Below are 25,991 nucleotides of genomic sequence, written 5' to 3' on the forward strand. Positions count from 1 at the left end.
AGTGGATTTCTTTAAATTGACACAATTTGAAGATTTGTAATGGAATTTATTAAAACAATTTTAATCTGTGTTAATCTTTAGCTTAAGCTTACCTCGCCTTGCCACTGTGTGGACCACAGGTTTCAAGATGATGGTCGCAAATGAACGATAAACTTCCATTTTCTATCCAACCAAATTAAACATTCTCTACGTAACACAGTAGGAGAACAAAGGCATGGATGAAATATGGGGTAGATAGAGAATGTTAACAGAGGTACTCGGCACTTCTGAGCAATTCACAGGTTTATCCCAACACAAAGATAAAATGACAATGAATAAATAAGTATGATGTCCTCTCACCCTGTTGCACACCAACACACTTGTTTAGGCCAACCAATGATAAAGTCAGTGTTTTATGTTATTAGGTTTTAATTTACATAGGGTAAATATTATAATCCCAAACATTTGATGTGGTTATTGTCAGATACGTCTGCAATCCACTTGCAACTCCTGTCTATTATAATCAAACACTCTTTCAGACATGTCAAAGTTCAATACAAATAAATCAATTATAATAAAATCTTCAAAATGGTATTTCAAAATTTGACATAAAAGTGTTCGGAATGAATGACTTCAAAATTGTCTTGAGGCTGATCATATTTTACAAAATTCCTTCAGAATACAAATAAATAATTCCTTCAAAATAAAAATTCCCGTTAAGTATGGCACTAAAAATCTATAACATTTTATGACTTACGGTTCTCAAAATAAAATTTAAAAAATTAAAAGAAACAGATGGAATAGAAAAAGTGATTAATCAGTTTAACTGACCATATTAAGAACAGGTGACCATAGTAGACATTTTTTATAGCACTATGAAAATCTGTAAAATGTTGAAGAATGGCGTTAGTCAATAAGCAGGAGTAAAACACAATGGGTATCCATTCATGTCATGATCTAACTAACAAACAATTGGTCAATGGACAAATTGTCAATACTTGTATTTAGATAAGCGAAGACAGTCAATGCCCATGTTTATCAATCTCGATGAGTTAAATACAGTCTAAACTACAAACAGTAACACTTGCTTGTCTCTACAGTACAATGCTGCCAAAATAATTTGACCGTATTTTTATAACAACTGATATTAATCCATTATAAATGAAATGATGATTTATATTTACAAAATGGATGCTTGCTCAAACACACAACAAATAATCAATACTAGTAACTAACAAAGTTTAGAACTTAAATTTTCCTTCACATTTCAAACTAAATAAAACCATTTTCAAAACCACTTTGAGAAATAGTCTATTCATAAAACATGAAGATTCCAGAGATTAAAAAGAATAAAACAGCTTATAACTTACCATATAAATATCAAATATTACAGAGTTCAAGTTATTTTGATTATCTCCTCATATAATATTAGACAGACAGGACGATCAAAAACATCAACACATGATTTGCCATTCATCACTGCTTTACAACATGATCACTTCTGGAGAAAATCAGTTGACAATAACACCCAAACCCAAAATACAAATTGGTTTACAATCGAAGAGATTTTAAAATTGGTACCAATTTGTTTAGTTACGATCGTTTTGCCTATAACCACAACATGATATTAATGTAGAAAGAGGACTAACCTTTTCTGTATTGAAAGTTGCAGACAGCTAGACACATTTATAAAGAAGTGGGATTGTGTTCAAAGAAAGGGAAGAAAACAGCAGAGATGCAAATTAGTAAAAAAAAGAAAATGCAATAGGGCAAATAACCAAAAATCACAAAAAATTGGGAACTGTGTGTTCCTTGAATTCTTAAACAAAATTACTTGGATGCATAAAGAAGCTTAAAAGCCAAGAACATCTAACTCATGCAACAGGAATTTGGAATCTAAGTTCACAATTCTAACAAAATTTGATCACAGCATTTTGCCAACGTACATTTAAATAACTTGCACCTAAGGTAAATTTCAATGAAGTTTAACCGATGACATTACATGAAAATCTAATTTCAATTAATGAATCTGCAAAATCAATTTAACTACCACGGTATTGGTTTTGATTACATCAAAAATCAACTAGATCAAAGCATACAGACAACAATATTTATCTATCAGCCTTTCAATTCTGTATTCCAGTTATTATCGTTTTTTCTCTCTCTCTTTCATTTCTGTTCATAAAGCAATGATTGAAACTGTGTTCTTTCAGAGATTTTAATTTTTCAATATAATGCAGAGTGACTGAATAAATTTATTGATTCCATTAGATTGGTGTAGATTCTAGAAATAATTGAGCATGCGGCTATTATGTTTTGGAAAGTGTATTTCCTTGTTATTTATCATGGCCTTAAAGAAAGTAATATAAGTATGTACTGGTAGATTGTGATTAATGTCAGTCTGATGTTGTCTACCTTCAAATACCCGATAGTGCTACACTTCATTTGCTTTTTTGAATAAGTATAAAATAGATAGATAAAGCAGGTCAAAATGGGTAAGATATGCATAGACAACACAAGGTAGTACCTATATTAGCATAAAAATAGGTAGTAATCAAATTGAAAGGACTTGAAACTATACAAAATACATATCCTAACACCTATTGACTGTATTTCCAAATTGTCCACCTATTTCATTCTTTTTATTAGGACACTATTTACATACTGTGATTACAATCGTCATGACACTGGCTAGCAATTTAGGACATGGTGGTTGTAACAATGTTCTGGTGAAATGTAGGTAGAACAATGATCTGACAATTATTACAATGTTCAACATTTCTCTGGAATTTCTCTTAATTATCATTTATAGGAATAGGGTAAAAAGAAATTGTCCAAAACGTAAAATTACGATGTACCGTATATACATATAAATAATGGAAGTGTATTGCGGAAATTGACAAAGTTAGACCACAGTTCAACAGTAACTGTGTGTCATGGTCGATTTGTGGTGAATGAATGTTCAGCAGGAATATCAAGTGTATCTATTGACATTAATAACAATTCAATATATAAAGTAGGTAAACAGAGAATCTTTGATGGCATATGAATAGTCGAAGGTTTTAATAGACCAGCATAAAAGTACACTATTTTTGTATGTTAGTAGGTGGTTTAATATCAACATATATTACACATTATCACCCAATAATACATTCTACAGTAGATATCGCTTGTGTGATATATTTCATAATATGAATTTGATTGGTCAGTTGAAAAGGAACTACTTTTTTTTATTTTCAAAGAACAGTTCATTTCTTATTAAAAGTAACTTTTTTTTAATTAAAAATGAACAATTGTTATTCAATTGACCGTGATGGAAACACTGGGTCAATATAAAGGACTTTGCAATGGTTGAATTGCTGTCAAAAAATGATGTATCACTACGCCGTAATGTTCAGTAAAAGTGAAATCTACAGCAAAGAATTATATTTATCTATTTGTGCATGTAAGAAGCCTCGTTTTTTGTTACTTTATCAACTTGTGTTGATATTTTTTGATATCAAAAAAGACTGGTAGGAGATTCTCTATTTATGCCTTCAGTTGGTCCAATGACTTCAATGTGACCAACCTGCCGAGTACCTTAGGTTGTTGTTATACCATGTCAATTTTAAAGTTACAAAAATAAGTTTGGAAATACTATGGAAAGTGATTTCATCAGCACAATATTTTTGTGATGGTCTTACGGGGTTTACAAGAGCCATGATTAAGAGAATTCTGCAAGAACTATCACTGAATTCCAACTACCTTGTTATATTTAACATAAACTGAAGGTGATGGAATTGAAGATCATTGGGTGTCGTATTTAAGTCATCGGTTTGATCACATGCTTATACATGATATGGAGTAGGATCACCTGTCTAACCTTCTAGGGTTTCTCCAGAGATTTATTAAAATATCTTAGTCCCAAAATGACTTAATGATAAGGATGTTGAACACCATTTTTTTTCCTTTTAACACAAACTGCACAAAGATACTGAACAAAACTGTTTTTCCATCTCATCTAAGTGAATAGTGCCTGTCCATAACAGACTTTTTTTTTACCTATGACAAATTGGAATCTGGGTTCTCAAGGATTATAGCTTGGTGCCCATATTACATGCAAATACTGAGTCTGTGACTTCATCTTTTCAAATATATTTTGTGCGTGCCATTGCACTAAGAGTTACATTATAAAATAATGATGTCATCCTTCATGCTTGGGATTGACTTGTCATAAACAATTGATGAGATAGCTGTACTGCATATAGTTAAGTCAGGTGAAAATAGCCTATGTTATTTAGTATTGATTACATACCGTGGCTAGATTAATCTGATGAAAATAGCCACTAAATCAATTATACATACATAGATATCAGGTTTAAATCACCCTGCAAGTAGGTTATATAGCTAGACAAATCTAATGGATCAAGCTTTGTACTTCTAACTGTCCATATTAACAATCCATTAATATAATAACACCCAAAAACGATACAAATGAAACAAAATTATAATCAAATATTAGAGTGTTCCCTGGCACGTCTCTCTACATGTAACCACAGAAAAAAGATCAAATGTTAGTCTCAAAATGACTTAAGTATTATGTTGACAAGATGTTAAACCCCCAATCATTTATTCTGGCGTAATCTTGCTATATATTACAGGGTATGTGACAAATTCAAGCTTTCTGAAAGTGTTTAAATACAAAAGAAATGTCAATATGTCTCTCATTCTATTTCTATAAGTCATTCAAAACCTACGTGAACATTAAACATATATTCATATAGAAACCCTTTTTTCTTAAAACTGTGTAATAATTGCGCAATACATGTGAGCTAATGGGACCAATGTTGATTAAAGAGAAAACTGACACAATTACTCCTGTCAGCTCACCCTGTGTAATATTGCTGAAGAATAATTGGAGATTGAAGGCAAACAATAGATTAGAGAGAAAAACACCAGGTGGAAAATATTAATTCAACCCAAGCTATAAGACCCTGTGTTTCATTATTCTTATTTAGATTCTCTCGCACGTAGTAAACAACTATATTTTTATACATTAAAAAAATAAAAAGTTATAAATGTCTGAAACAGTAAAAACTTCTAGGTATATTTTATGCATTATTACCTCACATAATAATGCAGACATGTATATGTCCTCTTTTCATAAATACAGTATAAGATTATAAACAAGATTCTATACATTTCACTGAAAAGATTTTCAATTCATCTAAATATTTTTTGAATAAATGCACATATTTCTATATACCATAATAAAATGTGTAATGCATATTAATAATGTCATAAATTCAATAAATGACAGTTTAATGTCACATATTTTTAGTATGTACATATGAGATTGCCTGGACTCATTTTTCTAAATGAAATTTATGAGTTACAATGCTATATTACATATATGCCTGTATTTCATATACTCTCAGTTACCAATGTAATTTTTATATACTGTATGACATAAAATTAACTACTAGGGGTGGATTATTAATACAGCTAAATTACAATACAGGTTTTGTTTTAATGGATACCAACAGGTATATGGAAATATACCTGTAATTAATGAAATTATCTCACCTGATTCTGGTTGATTCCATCGTAACCAAAACATCGTTGATGACCCAGGTGAACGTTAAGCCAGCACTCAACAACAGGATCAATAAAACAAACACTTTACACAAACTCTTTGTTTCATCAAAAATGGCTACTTTCCATAATAGTCAACCTCATTTAATTCCATATATTATTCCTTAGAAAATTGTAAATTTGGAAATTAATCTAACACACTTTGATTCTAAGGTAACACTGCCATTGAAAAGGATGGCATAGAATTCATCTTGACCAATCACTGTGTGTCTTTCAAACTGTCTGTGATGTCAAGTCTACGCGTCTGCTCTTGTTCACAGCTGTTGCAAGCTATCAAACAATACAATTGTCGTCTGCTATGCAACTAATCAATAAACACCTTCCTATTAAATTGTTTCCAATCACCTGTGTTTTTTTTAAACTGTTTTATTCACCTACCAATACCTGTACTGTCATCCTACAACCATTAAGAAAACTTACATTAAAACCGAGTATTTTGACCTTGAGGTAGATAATTATTAAGTTTACGGAGACAGATTATAAACCATGCTGTGAAAATAACATAGGTGGAACAACAACTAACTTGAACATTTTCTTAAATAAAACAGCACCAAATCTACTATACACTGTGGTGAAAATACATATTTGGAGTAATCTCAATGGAATAAAACCAAAAACAAAACCATCTTAGCAAATAGAATGTGTGACTTTTAAAACCTTGCCATTTTATCATACAAGTGATAATAGTTCATATTTATTCAAGACTCTTCCATGTAATGTAGTTTGTTTATTTCAAAGATTTTATAGTATTTGATATTAGGTAAAATCAGTGACACAGCTTAAATTTTCTTAAACTGCTGCTGAAAATTGTTAACTCTTAAATGACCCAGGGGTTTGACGTCATAACGTTATAAAACCCACGTCATAATGGTCAATAGTGTTAAAATATAGATATGCATTTTAAAGTCGTATCATTAAAAAACAACTGTAGATAGACCCTTCATGTAAATGGATGAAATAATCTAAATTTAATGCAATTTTCATAAATATGAATTTTATACAAAAAGTTAATTTAGACATTTCATACAAAATTCATGTATATAATTGTTATTTCAATTTTTTGTTTGGCTGTTGTGAAATAAAAATCATTCATCATGAATCTCTTTTAATTTAAGCTTATTTAAGTAATTAAAATTTGTTGATCAACCCTACTTCTATCACATTCTAACGCAAAACTATAAATATCTACACCACCGATAAAATCTGAATCAGCCATTCAATAAGGATGGTATCCGTCGTTAGGAGAATGTTGTCATATAGGCCTAGACATAACACCGTTTTTGCGGTTTTTTTCAAGAGGAAACAGTAAGATTTTTAACTGTCAAAATGTCAAACAGGAAGTAAACAAATGAGAAAAAGCTGTCTGTTTATAAGGGAAGTAATTCTCTTTACGCTAGGAATGTTGCATTTGGCAAACTGGTTTTGTCGACAGAAGTCTCTGTGGGTACTTAAGGGTACCGTTATAGGTGTCGACAAAAGTCGCCATGGGTCAGTTAAGAGTTAAAGGGTTGTGCCAGAAAGGTGGTGTGAAACTTAACTAAGATGAAAAATCTTTAGCAAATTTTGTAATTACATTACTATTAAACTACATTGCAAATAATTTGAGACCTCAAATGGCTTTCAACCACTCTACCAATCCATTGAATGGCACAACTTGTCCATTATAATCGTGAAACAAAATTTGGCACTTTAAAATATATAATAATAATTCCAATTCCATTCTACTACCAGTACAAAGAAAGTCACATATTTCCATGATGGTGGCAACTGTTCACTTAAATCCACACATTATGACACAAAGCTTAGCCTTTTGTCCAAACGTTACTTTATTTTGGCAACTATTTCATGCCCTGTTAAGTTTTCAAAACTATATAAGTCCAGTCAAAATCCTCATACAAAAATATTTTGACACATCCTTTTGAAGACAAAAAGTTCTTTGAAGCGAGCCCAATATTTGCCTGGACAAGAAAAAACATGAACTGAATAACTAACCCTTTACAAGACTAAACAATTCCCAATAGCATTATTTAATAAGAATCCAAATTAAGTTCAAAATCTCTTCTTAAATAACAATTTAAATTTGAAAACTGTCTTATTACATGTTCATTAAGCTGATTCCTACATTTCCAATCTAAACTAAAACATATTGATATCATACCTTGAAAATTACTATTTTGTATATTTTCCCAAGTTACCAACTCACTATAACTGTCGCATATGAGATAAATATAATGAACACAGTTTAATATAAGTCAACCCAAGTGTAATGTTTAATAAAAATGATCAAGTCTTTATATGTACCAGTTCCTCAACCTGTACTATTAACTAGTATTTAATATATCTTATTTACATACTTTTTACTTATACGCTATAAGCAGTAAATCATGTAGCAACATGTACAACATCTATAAACTATTTTAGGAATCTTTTATATCCAAATATTAATTTATGTATTTCTTTTAAACACTGTTATACGATTTGCATGGACAAGTTAATTGACATTTTTTTTATAATTAGCTATTAATGTATTTTGTAACTTTGACCCTAATGTTTGACAAAGTTCATCTACCTCAATATAATTAATCTGTATTATATAATTAAGACAAATATAATTAACAGATTACATATATATATACCATAAATAATAATAGATGGAACCACACCTATAAGCTGTTCTATAATTGAATTATAAGAGAGCATTAGGATTCCTATCAAATTGTTTGTTTTATATATACAGTATCTATAACTATGTAAATCTTTTTTTTTCTCTTCAATTTTAAAACTATTGAAAGACAGTGTCACTTATACATTTACATGTGTAGTAGAAGCCATGCATCAGCTGAATATTCAAGTTGCCTAAAAAAAAACTCTAACAAAAGATGTACAAAATTAATATCTGAAAGTAACTGAGAGTTGTCCTTATTTCACAGCTTCAATTATATTAAAAGAACGGTTACCTTCAGCCGTACTCACATCTATTTCTGTAAAGTTAACAAAAGGTCCACGATTCACACATTAATCAAATTAATTAACCTAACAATTAATTACCGGTACACAAATCAAGATTCACAAGGGGTTCAGTTACTGTGAAGCCACATAGAAATGAGCAGGTGTAATTGGGTGGATATACATATCTACATGCGTAAGTAGACAATTTACTCTCATCAGTTGGAAAATTTGACACATTACTGAAGTACCATTTAAATATTTAAATCAGAAGTAGGGACAAGCCAAAGAAAAAAAACTTCATCAAATATGGTTTTCTTTGTAGAGCTTAAATTTTATCAGGAAAAATAAACAAAGTACAGTGTATATTTATTCTAATCTACCCTGAATTCACTGGTCCAATAAAGATGCCTTCATATCTAACAAAATTGACGAAACAAAAATGTTCCTTAAATATAGAGAAACAACTTCACAAACAAATTAGACTTAATTTTATTTGATTCTGAGCATTTCTTTTTTCACCTGTGTTTTTCGCGAAATGGACTTGTCTGAGTTTTTTTTACCATATTATCCTTATCAATTGAACACATATTCCCATTTAAAAGATAAATATTCCAATCTCAATAATTTTCCACCTAAAAAACCACTGCAAAATGTAATTTCACAAAAATATGAAAATCACGACTTCCCGTTAAGTTCTAGAAATTTCATCAGGACTTCCCATTAAGTTCTAGAAATTTCATTACTGACCACAACTTCCAACATTCCAACATGACCACTACTACAAAAATCAACTGAGTAGTTTCTAGTGAATTGAAATGAAAACCTTGTTCAGAAGAAAATGAGTCGACCACATATCATGTTTCAACTTTAAACACAGGTAAACACAGCTTGTAATCTTTAGTAAGACTCTAATTACTGAAAAGGTACGCAAAATATACTCACATAACTGACCACAACTTATTAAGTGAGTTGAACTTGTTTTTCCTCAGATGATTAAATAAAATGAGATGTAGTTATTTTACATGTGGTAAATGTAATTAATCAAAAGTGACTCATTAACTTTATAATCACCTTGAGGTATTTCTTAATATGTCTACCTACATAATTTCCAAGCCTCTTAGGACAAGTAATATATCATTTTATATACGTATCAAAATCAAATTTCAAGTCTTATTTTATTTTTTTATCAATATCTAGCTTTGACTTGAAAATAAACCATCGTAATAAGTATAACTACCTATTTTCAAACGCTTTAAGCCAATGCAGCTCCAATCAAATTACAATTCGATTACATGATATTCTGATATTGTGATAATGCCACATAAAATGCAGTATAAAAGTAAAGAGTTGAAACGGTGATACGATATTGATCAAATTAATGTAACTCTTATTCTTTAAATATTAAGTTCTGTAACAATCACATCAGTTAACATAATTTAGGGAGAGAGAGTGAGTGAGAAATGGGGTTTAACGTCCACTCGCTCGACACAAACTCAATGACAAACCTTATGATACAGCACGCACATGCTAAACATTTGCATAGTTTAGGACTTGGTGACCTAGGCTATCACTGACAAAACACACGACATCACAAAACAAACAGTAAATAATAACCATCAATATTCATATAATAGTTTTAATTAAAACATTATACGGTACCCATTTTATGTACAGCTTCCTTCTGGACCCAAAATTGAATTTTGACGTAAAATTATTCAAATTTTATCAAAACCATCCTTTAACAAACTGAGAAAAATAAGCTCATTGGATGACACCAGCAATGACAATGGCTATTTTACATGAAGTACTAACACATATCTATAAGATAACACCTTTATCAAACATATTCTATCAGCATCACAAATTAACATACACAACACTACAAAGTAATTGAAACTCTCACTTAATTTAATGGACAATGAACTTGTATATCAGAGATAAGATAATGAAATCGAGTTTAAATTCTATCACTAGATATAAATCTTATTTACATACTTTATCTATTATACAGTATATCTATATTGTATATCATTAAAATCACACATTTCATTTTATTAATAATAACAATCCATATATCCAAAATCTGTTTAAAAATATTTGAATTTCTTGGAATCAATTACCAAGATATCTCCTGGGTATTTGTCAGCTATATGAAATCCTTTAATGAGTAGTGTTCTGTAAAGAGTATGCACACACCATGCCTTATGCATGACACCAGTCAGTACACACAGCTTAAACTTTTTGATTAATTACCCAAATAATATTTTACACATCAGGGACATCAAAGCAGACGACTAAGGCAAGTGACATTTAAGTTTATCTTAATGTCAACAATCAAATTAGCTAGCCTTACATGTCAACATTTTTTACCAATAAGAAAACTAATTACATAGTTTCAAACACATTTTTTTCGTGTTACCTTACAATCAAATTGTTTTACATAAATATGGTAGGCCAACATCAGTTTACTGTCTATCTAAAAAAACCAAGAAGTTTACCAGGTAACTGATATTGTCAATCCTGTAATACTATGTCCTACCCTCTACACATAATATTCTTTTGACCAATCTACCCACATAACTTTCATGAATGAGTTATTCTCTACAAAACACAACTGGTTATGTTAACCTACATAAAACACCATTCATAAAGTCTTTTATACCGATAAACACATAATAATCCATAATCTAATCCTATAAAAACATTTAATCCATGACATAATCTAATAGAAGATTATTTCATACTGCTTTATACAAAATCTAGTCCGATATATAGAACAAACTTTACTTATTATACAGATCGAGTTGAAACATACCGGTACTTAATACAAAACTGAGTTATGATAAGTGAAAAAAAGAAAAAACAACACCCAGAAATACTGCCCACATTCTTTTCTCAACTCAGCTTTGTTATATAAGTATAACGTAAAGAGACAGTGACAGTTGTTCAAATATACAAGAGATCTCGGACTATCAAAGAATTCTGTACGGTGTGAAAAGTACTAGATCTGCTGTGTGTTTGACAAATCTGGTATAATTGCTTGAAAAAATAATGTCTCAAGTTATCTAGATTGACTTGAATTGTTCTTTTTGGTCGCAGGCCAACTAAGTCAGTACTGTATATAAGCATACATTTTTTTATCATAGATATTTATCAACGAATGCTTTGTAATCCAGGAAAATAATTGTTATCAAGTCATTGGAGTATCAAGCAACTCAATATATGTAAATCTCTGCATAAATCAAATAGAATTAATAAATAAAGCAATCGATAATCTAAGCTGTAATATATAACAGTCAACCCTTAAGGTAAATAAGGATTTATGTCACATGTTGTATCTAATGGAACAAATCCTGTAATAATTTATTTACTACAAGTATCATCATATATACAAATAATGGAATCACATGTCATGCTAGACCCCTTAAAAAATGATACTCTCCACTCAGGTCTGTTTCTGGGGGTATATTGTTCACAATTAATGTTAATTACAAAATCACCCTTTTCACACTTGAAAAAAAAATGTTTGTAGAAATAACAAGGTCCTAAAAAGAGGCATTATTACCTGTTGGTCCAAATGGGGTTTAGAGTCCACTCAACACTTATCAGGTCATTGAGGAACTTACATATATTTATTTCAATAATTCACTTTCACAGTAGAGCTTTAGAAGTGGGAGAAAACCAGAGGACCCAGGGAAAACCCACAAGGTTAGGCAGGTCATCCTACTCTTGTCACAAACCTGGGATTGAAACTGAGATTTGTACAGACAATGGACCTTATAATCTACAGTTCATATGTTAGACCATTTGGACACCTATCCACCCTGATATTTGATATACATAGACATTGCAGAACCTGGGTTTCCCATCTCACCCAAATGACTTGTGCCAGTCCATAGCAGATTTGTTGTTACCCATGAAGAATGGGAATACGCAAGCAGCAAAGGCAATCCAAATCTAATATCAACCCAAAACAGACACACAAAAAGAAACTCTTGATAGACTCCAATGTAATTTTGTTTGGCTTTACATCCTACAGCCTTAAAATAAACAATATGATTTTTACCCAAGTCGGCCAAGTTCATAAATATGACAAACAGATTTCAAAACATGTTGGTGATGTCAATTTATAGTTACTGTATATCTTTGAGTTGTAGGGTGTATCTGGGGAGGGCATGATTGCTGTGTTAGGTCTAATTCGACTAGGTCTACATCAACAGTGCTGACTGTTAGTTACTTGTTCCCTGGATTCAGTTTATAAGCAAAAGAAACTCTTCCAGCTTTCTTTTAGGTATTAATAAGGTATGTTATTTTAAGTTATTGTGACACACACATATTACCGGTATACACCCATTTGTTCATATGTAATATTAATATGTACTGCACTATTTAAGGTGAGGGATTTCATATTGACTAAGCTTGTTCTCAAATTACATTCAGATATCCTCAATATAATATTGTCTATATATAATAATAAAAACGTGGATCAAATTACATTGTCAAATCATAAAAAAATCAAGAAGATTTTACACTGATTGCCAAAGTGAGATTACTTGTATCAATACTATATCCTTGAGGGAAATTATCATAATATCAACAAACCAATAACTATCAGTATTATTGAGGAAATCAGATCTAAATTAGTTGATTTAGAAATTTCATGACTAATAGAATGCAAACAATGAACATGGACTATCACCAACAGATTAGTCTTAGTAATGCAATATCAGGAAACATACATTAATATCATATAAACTATTATATTAATATGTTCCGTTATGATCTGTTATATTATCTGGTTGGATATTTAAATTTTTCGTCAGTCGTGTTTAATTTACAGAAAATAAGATATAACAAGAGATAAGATGACTAGTAGAGTTTTATCTTTATGTCACTGTCATGGAGTACACCTCATAACTGTGTCTTCTGGAATACAAACACAAAAAAACTATACACAGTTTTGTGGGAGTGGATGTCCTGCATAAGGCAGGGTATGCTTTATAGAACACTAGATATACCCTCTTTTAATTTTAATATCCCACCTGTATATTTTGCTTGGTACATGTACTTAATTACATGTCTAGTTTGATTACTTATACCTTTCTAAATTTTATCCAATCTATCAATTTTGTAATTACCCATGAAAAAAACCCCAACAATTTAAAATAGAACTAGAAGGGTGGAATACATTAATACTCAATTAATTACTTTTAATGAGTTTATACCCTCACATATTTAAATATAGAAACATACAAATGCAACTGTTAACAACTGTAAGCAATTCCACACCTCAATTCTCAAAAAACATCACAGCAGAATAGAGAGATCTTCTTGCTGAAATGTGATTTATGAATCAACAGTCTCAGAAGTCTTTGATTAGTTTATAGAATTCTTTGTTTTAAAACTTAATTTTGTCACATTATTTAGTTCATGAACACAATAAATTTGGAAATTTAATGATGTCAATTGAAAATCCTAACCTAAATTCCTTGTAAAATTGTAGAAAATACAAATACAACATCTGTGTTAATTCAATACAAATATCAACATATAATTGATCTAAACAAACTCTGTTTACAGGGACTCTCATTTATAGATCTATAAAGTCCAGAAATTCTCACATTAAGATTTTCTAATGGAGAGAAATCTTGAAATATATTCTTAATTACATTGCTAACTGTAAAAAAACCCTTTAAAAACAAAGTTCTAACAGGAGATACACACTGATGGTATAGTACAAGTTATTCTTTTTTAGCACCCTGGTAGGTGTTCATGGTGTGAAGCCCTCTTAAAACATTTATTTTTTGGACAATTTTAATGCTAGAAATGCTCAAAATTGAATCCATTGCAGATTATTGAGTGTGACGGGGAGTCACAAGCACTCTTCTCTCACTGTCTATGGGTCTACAGTTTCTAATCTAATACTTTATGGATTACACACAGGATCAAAATTTGTTTACCTTTTCAACAACAGAACATATGGCTTTAAAAAACAATGACTTTAAGTGACCTTGTATTTCTAAATATCTACAGTATAAATATCTATATGTACCTGACGTGGTTAATTATCTTTTTTGGTATCTAAAGAATATAGACCATCACGCAATATATATTTACCTTGATTATCTACCTATATCCCCAGTTAAAATATTTATACTTTTTTCCATGATCGAGTCACTATTGATTTGGATAGAAAGATCTTGCATTACCCTAGTCGGCTTATTGATCAGTCTATATAGCAATAAAAAGCAGATTATAAACAAAACTAGAACATAGCGGACTGTTCACAATCAGACAATTTATTACATAACAAAATCACATCTGTGGATTTTGCAATGTTATAAAGTGGGAATCCACCTGAGGAAATGGGAGGATATATATATTGCATACTAAAATAACTAGCCAGCCAAAATGTACTTGAAAGTAAAGGTATGTCAAGGGTTCTTTTATGTGCACGCCAACATGTACACAAGACCTTGTTTTTTTGTACCATCCAAATGACTAGACACTGTTCCTTGCCAGGCCCTCCATCCTGTACCATTGATAAGGAGCCCTCACCTGTGCCACTGCGGCTTCTGTCAAAAATATTGTACATACAACTTTGTAAAAGAAAAAGAGATAAAAGAAAACTAAGTTATAAGGATGAATCTGTCCTGTTCAAATACACACCTATCAGTATTATCACCCATAATATGACATCGCAGAAATAAATTGATTAATTCATTTAATTTATAGTTTTTTATTGGCCTAAAAAGTTGAAATTTTTTTATTAAAGTAATTTGCTTTAGATTCTCAACAAAACCTACAATGTTAGGTTGGTGAGTTTCCAGAGGGTTGCAATAGAAGAATTATACAAAACGTTTTAAAAACATTCAAACACAAATTAATCTGAAAGCTTTCATCTTTTTAATCATGCACCAGCAAAATTTTGATTTTCAAACAGAGCTATCCACACCTTACAAAGTATTCAAATTGGACAAATTGAATTTTTATTCCTAAATTCTAAAAAAAAAGCTTCTACTGTTTACTTACTGACTGAAATGGGTGTATAGATACACCATAAATCTATATAAATTTATTTTAAGATGAAATAAAAGCACACCTAGTGAACCTATTGCATGTAGTCACGCCTCTTTAATATATGACTCACAACACCTGAATATGTATATCCTATATACACCCCAATTTATTTTTTAACAGATTTCACATCTAAAGATTGCACCCATGCAGACAAAATAATGATCCTGCATTAAGATGCAATATGAATGGGTACATTTTGTGGATTCTTCTTGAGCAATTACAGCAGATTAATTTGATAACTCAACTGTCAATTTCTATGAATCTTTGTAATAATTTTAACAGAACTACCAAACCCTCAAGTCGTTTTTTTTACCCCTCAATCATAAAACCCTTATATAATTGGGACTCCTAAAAAAAAAATCCATACTTGATTTTTATTCTAAATTGATCTCCTTTTTATGAATGATAAGCTTTCTCTAGAAGAAAATCATTGTTAAATAGTCACTCCTCATTAATAGTTATAGCTATATCATGAGGTCGGATGAACGGATTTGTCATTAAAGAAACCCACCACAGCTTCATTCTCATTTGTTAACATCCAACAGGAATAAAGGATGTGCTCTGTAGACTAGCTGATTGGATTGGATATAAAATATTCCCCCACCAAATATGTAACAAAGAAAATATGTTCATGTCATCATGACCAAATAAAGTTGTTAAAAAGTTAAACCCCAATTCCTATCTTCAATTCAATATTTAAAGAAATCCTTACTAGTGGCTAAAAAAGACGAGTTCACCCAGCAAAACCCTTGGATTTCTACAGACAATCTGAAGTGACAGTCAAGTTCTCAATTTAATTCCCCGCAATGGAAGCATTTATATTCTCATCTTCCTTGCAGTTGTGCCTGCACTGAACAACTTTGCATTAACTTTAAAATTCATGAGAGATAGCTCTTTTCTGACTTTTAACTTGTGTTCTTTTATTCAAATTATAAAATCTTAAAGATACATTATGTAAGATTTAGATAAAGAGCTGACCATTTTTGCTATAATAGTTCAAAAATAGATAATGCAAAATGAATATATTGAAATTTCATTCAAATTAATTTATTCTGGGCCAAGTAATCACTGTTTGTTGTTTTGACAAGATGTATGCATTGATTGTTTATTATCGTAACCATGATACTGGTATATTGGAGACTTAGCCTCACCTCTCCATTTTTAAATTAAACCATTAAATGGCCAAACTGTTCTAATAAATTTAAAATCAGAGCCATACGATGACGAAGACAGTTGATTATGGCCTTTGAGGTTTAGGCTCACTTCTCTATTTATAAATTAAATCATTAAATGGCCAAATCATTCTAATTTACTTAATATCGGAGTCATGCGATGACCTAGAGAGTTGATTATGGTCTTGTCATGTTAATAAATGTCTAATTAATCATTTATATAACATTTAAGGCCTAAAGAGAGTTGATTATGGTCTTGTCATGTTAATAAATGTCTAATCAATCAATTATATAACATTTAAGGCCTAAATTTAGGTCTTTAATAAAATGGCTAAAGGTTACAGGAATTCAATTACCCTACAATTCCTTTCCCTATTTGGCATTACTGAATGTAGGTATTACATGAACATATCACCACATCATATCTGTTCCCTTTGACATTGTAGAAAAAATGTCTGGAAACACTGCTATCTGGGCCAAATTCTCCTCCCTTGCATTGCACACAAATCCATCCAAATATGCCATTGTTTGTCTCAAATGACCTAAGTATTAGATTGACAAGACGTTAAACCCCGTTCCATTTCATTTCTGTTATTTTTACAATCTGATTAAAATACAGATCTATATTTTGTTTCGTTTTTTTTATACTTTTGATGGCCTACACAAAAAAAAGATCTGACCGGTTTTAGTGGAAGGTTGCGTCAGAGGTCATACGAGCAGCTTTTGACCCTATGACGTCAGACATTTGATTAACTAATCAGTGTTGATGTTTCTAGTGGTTACACACAGTTCCATGCACTTCACGCCAAATACTCTCCGTAAAAGACTGCTTCATTGGCTAATCCCTCACATCATACAGAACACAGGTTATATAACAACTCTTCCAGATCCTAGTGTAGTAAAGACAAGGAAAACGAAATTTTGAACTATAAAAAACAAAACGAAATAGGAACTGTGTTTTTTTAATCAGATTGTTATTTTTAGTATATCTTATGGATGACCTTGTTCTTCATTACATATTTTGTAACAACACATCCATTATAGTAAGTAAAATGATATTTAAGGAATGTACATAAATAAAACCTACCTGTAACAGTTATAAAAAGCAATTACCTAATTACATAAATCCCTTGCAACGTTAAATGTATTTCGCTGTCTTAAAGATTCTCAAACACAATGTGTGTAGGCAAGCATGTACACCCGCTTAATCCAAAAGATGGTCTTTACCTCATTGATTACCTATATTGTCAGTATTATACCTTAAGGTTCGGTAAATATTTAACAAATAACCCCCCAATCTATTCTTCTCTTATATAAGCCTAACAAATAATCTTTCTTTACAACACATATTTTTTACAATAACACATTATGACGTCAATGTGATCATGCAAATAGTATTTTACCAGTAAATCATGATCAGTCCAACAAAACAACAAAAAAAAACATTGTAAATTTTGTTTTTAAATTTGTTTCCTGTTGTTGTTTGGGTAGTATGCCACATAGCTATATAATGTATACATTTTACAAGACACAAAATAACAATCAATAAAATATTCAGCTAAGAAAAATTGTTATAACGACAATGCTTGTATCAAAATATGCACAATAACTAAATATTCATACAACTTGAAACAATTGTTGTTTAAGTAGATCTTTGAAATGCATTTTATAGATTTTATATAAATAGTAATTTAAGTGGTTCAAAACAAATAATATTGATGCAATGGGGTTCTTCAACCCACTACTCAGATTTTCTCTTACCCTATCCCCTTCTTTCAGCATAGCTCCCATGTGGGTCTTTATCTAACAGAATAATTGGAGAAAAACTGAAAGATATTATAATTACTGATTGCCGTCTTGTAGGGAGTAACAATAAAAAGAATGTTTAATTTGACATGAGTAAAGTCAACATTCAACAATTTATAGACCAACATATTTTGTCCAGGTCAGCTGACAAATTTTGTTGCATTAAATGTTGCCTAACATGTACCCATATGTATACAATTCTGTACAACCTCAAGGAAGTGGAATATAACAATTAAGAATCCAGTCTGTAGCTGACCTTTCTTAAAGATAATATAACAACAAAAAATAACTTTACTCACCTGAAGAAAATATCCTAAAATATTATTTGGAGACTGAATCAATATAGGTGTTTATACCTGGGACATAAAATCAACAATGAGTGTACTAAGTACATAAAGAATGAATTGAATATATTCTACCCCAGCATCAATATGCTTTGTCTGTTTATGAGAGCTAACACAGAATAGAGTATGACGGATCACAAGCTATTCATTTCCTAATTATTCAGTCACATATTGAATGAAAGCTATAGAAACACCTTGGATACAGTTTGTCGATCTATACATAGTGCTTTCTTAAAAATTATATGGTTGGGGAGAACCGAGTTAAATATTCATTTTGAATGTATTTAGAAACTTTTTTCTCACCTTATTATGGTCACCTGTCCAGTCTAAGCTACCTTATATCATATAGTAATAATAATCTGTGTCTAGCTGTCTAATTCAATGTTTTGATCCGAGAGTTTAGATATGCAACATTGATCATACACCTGTTTTTACCTGTTTCCACCTATCTAATTATACTCCTATTTAGATATAATATTGGTATAAATAATAAATATATGCATAATATATCATAATTAATCGGACACATTTATTTTTCTCAATTAATTAAATCAAAACAATGTAATTTTCCCATTGCATTAAGAAGCTGCACCGTGTTTTAGGTAATGTTAATGAAAACAATAACTGTTTGATATAAATTTCATAGGTCTCAGCAAGAAAGTGATTCAAAGGAATATCTGTAGTTTTTTCATGTTTTTAATCATAGTTCTTAGTTTGTGTTTCTGTACAGATATTACAGTCACATTATGTTTACCTTTTTATTTCTAGATAGCTTTTCAGATGGTGATATCTCACATCTCAGAATAACCAAACCATGTCATTTAAAAGTTAGCAGTATACATACAAGAAATTGAACTGATCCTTCTCACTTTAACATTTTAATATTGGTACATAGTAATTTCCAAGACAGTTGTGTTTCCACTGAAGCATCTCAATTTTTAACCAAATGCAGTTTCCATAAACAAGAATCAAAACTAACCCTAATTTCCAAGATTAAATACATAAGATTAATGTCATAAACATAAATGCCAAACCTTGAACAACTCAGGATGTCTGAAATGCCTCAAGCAAACTGATATCAACACCATTACATTTGGTAAAATTGCTAGTGGAAAAATCAGCATTGTATTGGAGCTAGTATACACATTTTAATGAATGAAGTTCAAAGCTGAAAATGGGCAATGAATTCAGAAAAAGACTATTTGGGGAACAATTTTTAGAAAAGTTGGAAGAAAAAGTTAAATACTTTCCAAAACTGACATAGGTGTACATCCGTACAGGCACTATGAATGTTAGGGGTTACAGACGGCGGTGCTGGTTGTCTATGAGAGGCGACGGAGCTGAGCTAACCATGTAGACTCCCCAAGCCCCCCAAAAAGTATGGAAGATTTGATGGCCACAAACGCATTTTCCTGGCGCGAATCATGATAGTGAGAACCTAGCATTAAGACGATTGTATTAACATCTTCTATTACTATCGTAACACCTAACTGATTTGCATGAATAAAATGAATAGCCAGACCTTTTATGCTCCTTAAAGGACAACATTAGTGTCAGCCATTATCACATATGTGATAGAACTGGTTAAACACGTTCTAAATATAATTTTAACACAGAGATCATTGCTACAATAGTTGTGTAACGAAGATTTCAAGAAACAGAAGTGCCGAAGGCAAAAGGAAAACACTACTTATCCTTCTTTATAACTGACTGACTTTGTAAAAATAAAATAGATTGAGTAACTTCCTTGGTGAATAAGTATGCCAATAATATTAATTATATAATACAAAGAAGACAGTTTGTAAAATTGTATACATATTATGTATAAGAATAACAACAATGATAAATATGGTTGGTGTTATTCATTATTTATACATTTGGATGATGACCAATGTTGGGGTGGGGAGCAGAACTGAAATGCCTGAAAAACTTTTGGGTTACAGATGGCAGTGCTGGTTGTCTGTGAGAGGCGAAGATGCCAAGCTTACCGTGTAAGATACCCCCCTCCCCCTCAAAAAGAAAATGCATTTTTATGCTATTCCAGCCCATAAATACAGCAACTTTAAAGTGGTCCAATATAGCCTAGCTTAGGTGAATTACCGGAATTCCAAATCCCAAACAAGCAATCAATCGTCGCGGGTATTTCTGCTATACCGAAATCCGACTCTCTGCCAACTTGAATTTCAACCATACAATCAGACTAGACTATTGTAGCTGCATTCACAAATAATAATTGATGCCCAAAAAATGTCACACAAAGTAGAGTGGCTCCAGAAAAAATGTTTTAATCTGTATTCAATTCAGTAAAAATTTGTGGTATTCAATTAAAAGAAAAGTAAAATTAGTGTTTTATTAGATTTCGGGCACTTTATTATGCCAACTAGAAGAAGTAATAACTTTTTTTTCACTTTACCCGTCTGCCCCCTGCCCCCTGCCCCCTGCCCCCTGGCTCATACGCCTATGTAAACTGATTGGTTTCAGACATGTCATCTTGTAACAGTAGTCAAAGTTATCCCCGCTGAAACTATTCAAATATTTCATTTATTTTAAATAGCTTAACATCTTTATATTCAGCTATGTCAATATGTTTCCGTATTAAAATAGTACTAGACTGGCTCAGCAATGACATTTTATTCGTAAATAGAAGTATTTGTTTACTTGCGGAAAAGTGTTAAAATGGATTAAAGCAGATTACAAATCAAAAACATACCCTTACACAAATAACACTTAACAAGAAAAAAAACAAAGATATGATAGCCAAAGACAGAATGTTTTAACGTTATAGAGGTGTACAGGGAAATTCCCAGACATAGAAATTTCAGAATGTAAAGCCCCACCCCCTCACCAAAATTTTATACCAAAAAGTCTAGTGGCACACATACCAGGTTAAAGCTGCTGTTCTTTGAAAGAAATTTAATTATTTTTGCTAACACCAACAACCAAGATAAATATTATCTCATATTTTTTCATTATATATTTTTTTTTTAGGTGGTTAGGACACAGTCTATATAATGAACAGAGCAAATAATCAATATTTATGAGAAGAAAAAAAACGATGTCAGCTATTTCATATAAACTGTGCAGTATCGTCCCATGTGAAAAGCATAGTAATAGAACTATTTTTCTGAAATGTAAAATATTTTGTGAATTTGGTTGGGTGTAATCAGATGTCAAGTGTCTGATATTGATCAAATTTAAAAGTTTGCCATTCAAAATTCTTTAATGTCTGTCTCCTAGTTTTCAAATCTATGCAATTTGTCAACATGTATATGAGTATTAAACAAAGATCAAGTTAAAACTGTGTTGTTTCTTCCAGAGTTGAAAGGTTGGCCATGTCACTTTTTTATCAACTGATCATGATTTGCTTTAAATTGGTCCTGAATTCTGTTCATGCCCAGAAAAAATTATAAATTTATTTGTATTTATATTTAATTCTTTGAAATACCTTTATTTTGGGGCCATGTAAATGATAGGAAACATGCATTTCTTCTCTGTATTTATTGGCAAGGATTTGCAAATGATAAAACAATGTTTCTATTTTTGAAAACTATTCGGAATATTATTAGGCAAAATTAGAGTCTTTATTAATAACAAAGTATTCAAACAATTAGGTGGAACAATGTGACATTAGAACAGACTCCAGTCTTGCCTCTTTCAAAAGTTTACAGATTACGCACTGTTTCAGAATACAAAATTAAATAGAAGCATCGTAATACAAAAAAATTAACGCAATTTAAAAAACTGATGACTTAAATGAATTCTACTACCAGTCATGTTTCAAAAGGCATTTCTGTGCTGCAACATAACAAAATAAAGTTCGATAAAGGTTCCTCATAAATCAGCGTGATCATGAAATAATATATCTACAAAATCAATAAAATAATCATTGGTGATTATTAACTGAATGGTTATCAATGTCCTTGATTCATTCCAATATGCATTTGTGTAACTTCATGATACCATTAATATTTTGTTTACAGTACTTAATCTGTAGGTTTCTATTAAAACTGTGAAAATATATATACTTAATATACCAGTACATAAAAGCAAAATAAATAGAATATAAATAAAAGAGTATGTCAAAAGCATAGAACACTTACTTCAAACTCCAAGAAGTTTCATCAAAAAGTTACTCTAATTCAAAGTGCATAATAGCTGATCATCTTGACATCCTTCACGGCCAAGAGATAAACTTAAACAATTGCAAATCTCGTAGCGTCACTGGCTACTTGTACCTGTTTAGACTCATCACACTTGCCAAACCTGTCTCCAAAACTCTTACAAAACCAAGTACGCCTATTTATGCTTTGTGCAAACATCAGTTTAGGGGTAAACATTGTGAATTATGTCAATATAGAGAAGGTATTCATACCTTTCTTCTTAAATACCAAATGGGACCTACACCAAATATATTAATATTAATAACTTTTTACTACAAAAATATTAATTTCAATCTATTTATATTAAAAGACATACAAAATATAAAAAAATTAATGTTATCTCTGTTATGGCATCTGCTTAAAGTTTAGGAAGTGTAAAGCTACATAGTATTTAATATGTGTTGACTGTTGACAAGCATGGTGATCAAATCATAAATACATCAATATCAAATCAATATTACATGGAATTCTTAGGAATACTATTTTATTGATACATGAGATCACCAAAATACTTCATGGTTTAACTTCCTGTCTTAAATCTTTATAGTAGTTGTAGAGACGGAAGACATCTTAAATCACCATAAATACACTTTTGTTTATCTGTATTAAATCAGTTAGAAATCGATTTATTAAGGCTGCATAACATGATATTTTTTTTTAAATCTCAGCACAGCGCTGTCTTAATTATGTCATAGCTAATGATGAAAGTCTTTCCTAAATAATATAAAGTCACCATAGCCTCTGCAGGCTTACTGTAGATTAGGGAAATTAACCGTGTAAATGTAATTTTAATTACAAATGAGACAGGCTCTAGCTGCGAGACACTACTATGCATAAATGTAAATTCTGTATCCAAAGACCTTTAAACTGGTATATGACCCCGAAATTTATCTTTGAAAATGACTTAAGATATTAATTACATCACATTATGAACATTAAGCAAAAAACCGATTGGAAATAACTACATTAATCAAAATGAGACACCATAGCAACAAAAAAACTGTAAATTTTGTGCATTTCTGTTAAGTCTTTGCATTTGAGCTTTGGAGAATTAAAATAAGCAAACTTTATATTAGATATCAAATTTTCTATTCTTCAACTTTATAATCTGTTATTTAGGACACAATTATTCAGTGGAACATTTCTATGAATATATTTTTCTACAGTGTATTTATTTAAACCTCACAGAGATAGGAAAATCCTGGTGGTTGCTAAGTTAAGCTTTCGAGTCTAACCACCGACTGTTGGAAAATGGATAGGTTTTGTTGAAGTTAGATTTAAAGTTGTTTGGTATTTGCATTGTTATTGTTTGTGAACCTGTAACTTTTTATGCTATCTTTAGAAAGAGACATTCATTTAATTTGAAATATTTATTGTGACAAATATTAAGACAACATTAGCTCCTTTATCATGTGAGCTGGAATCTAATTCAAGGGAGATAACACCACAATTAGATCTCCCAAACATCAAAATTAATAACTCTGTCCAAAACCATGAACATACAGTTCCTACAGAATTGTAGCACATGAACCTCTTGTGAAAAGTTCAAGATTTTTTGCAAAATAGCTGTATCTAGTATTGTGAGTTAATTGCATGTGTTTTGGTAGAAATATTCCTAATGCATGGAGTTAATTTCATTTGTTTTGGTAGAAGTAGTATTCCCAATGCATGTACATGGTTTAGTCAGTTTTATATTTGAATAAATGTTTAGTTGAAAGTGGCACTTACCTTCAAATAGTTTCTGATCAGGTTCTGTTGGACTTCGAACATCTTTCTTTCTTACAGTTGACTGGCTGATCACAGATCTACGATTCAATTCAAACTCTTGCAGCGTCTCTTGGTTGAATTCATCAGAATCGGAACCCTTGGTTTTCACTGTAAAATTGGGTTTCTGCACCATATCTGCAAACTGCCGAGCTTTATCCACCAGCTCCTGACCATTGTATTTTCTGTATCGTGGAGACATCATACCATCAGAACTTGTGGTGGATGTAGGAGAAGTTGGTGACATGGCTTGTGCTGAAGATCTGTCCTTCTTTTCTTCAAACAAAGATCGTTTAGATTCAAAGACCAATGGAGAAGTTAAACTAGAATCATCATATTGTGAATCCATGCTGTTATCTATCAATGGATTATCTAGTTGGCTGGATGTTAGATTGTAGGAGAGGATACGGACAGGTCCATGACTGTTACCATCGGTTTCATCTGATGAAGTAGGTACACTGGTCATAATACCACTATCACCTTTAAAAGAATTAGTACAAGCAACCAAATTAGCATACATGGTTAGTTAAACAGAAGTAAAGCTGTGGTTACATTTACAACTAGCAACAGATAACACAAAATATTAAGGCATATTATATAGCATTTAGGTTAAATATTTTGTATGTTAGTTTAAGAATAGTGAAAATCTAGGAGTTGGATAGAGAGTTTGTTAACCCAATAGGTACCCTGATTGCCTGCTACTGACTTGACGTGTGTTTCCTATCACCAATTTCGGTGGAAAATCTGCATTTAATGCAAATGAAAACTGTTACATATAAATTGTAATATTGACGCTGTTTCTGTAAGTTACGCTTCGAAAGTTAAAACACATATAACTTTTAAATCATGTAAAAGTCCTTTCAGTTAACAAAATATCTAATGTTTGATATGTAATAGCTTAGAAGATGCATGCGCCCCAAAATACATAAAGGTTCAGTAAATTAACATTGTCAATTATTTAGTCTGGCACCTAAAGGGTTAATATATGTATGGTAAAATATATATATTGAAGAGATGAAAGATTAGTTGTTATTTATGAGTTAGTGATATAAAACAGTACAGTTTAAAAACATTTAAACAAAAGCAACAGTTCATGATCAAAT

At 31.0% G+C, this 25,991-nt stretch overlaps 1 protein-coding gene across 5 annotated transcripts in view; it reads right to left on the reverse strand.

The window, feature by feature from the left end:
• The window catches only part of LOC126819670 (serine-rich adhesin for platelets), a 100,100-nt gene that overhangs the window by 15,649 nt on the left and 58,460 nt on the right, over nt 1–25,991 (reverse strand). For all 5 annotated transcript variants that reach the window (XM_056100133.1, XM_050547835.2, XM_050547834.2 and 2 more), the window contains one exon: nt 24,853–25,368. In XM_056100133.1, the coding sequence (XP_055956108.1) occupies nt 24,853–25,368 (516 nt within the window). The remainder of the gene's footprint in view (nt 1–24,852; nt 25,369–25,991) is intronic.

The sequence above is a fragment of the Patella vulgata genome, chromosome 4 (genome assembly GCF_932274485.2).
Source record: "Patella vulgata chromosome 4, xgPatVulg1.2, whole genome shotgun sequence".
In the NCBI taxonomy this organism is placed as follows: domain Eukaryota; kingdom Metazoa; phylum Mollusca; class Gastropoda; family Patellidae; genus Patella; species Patella vulgata.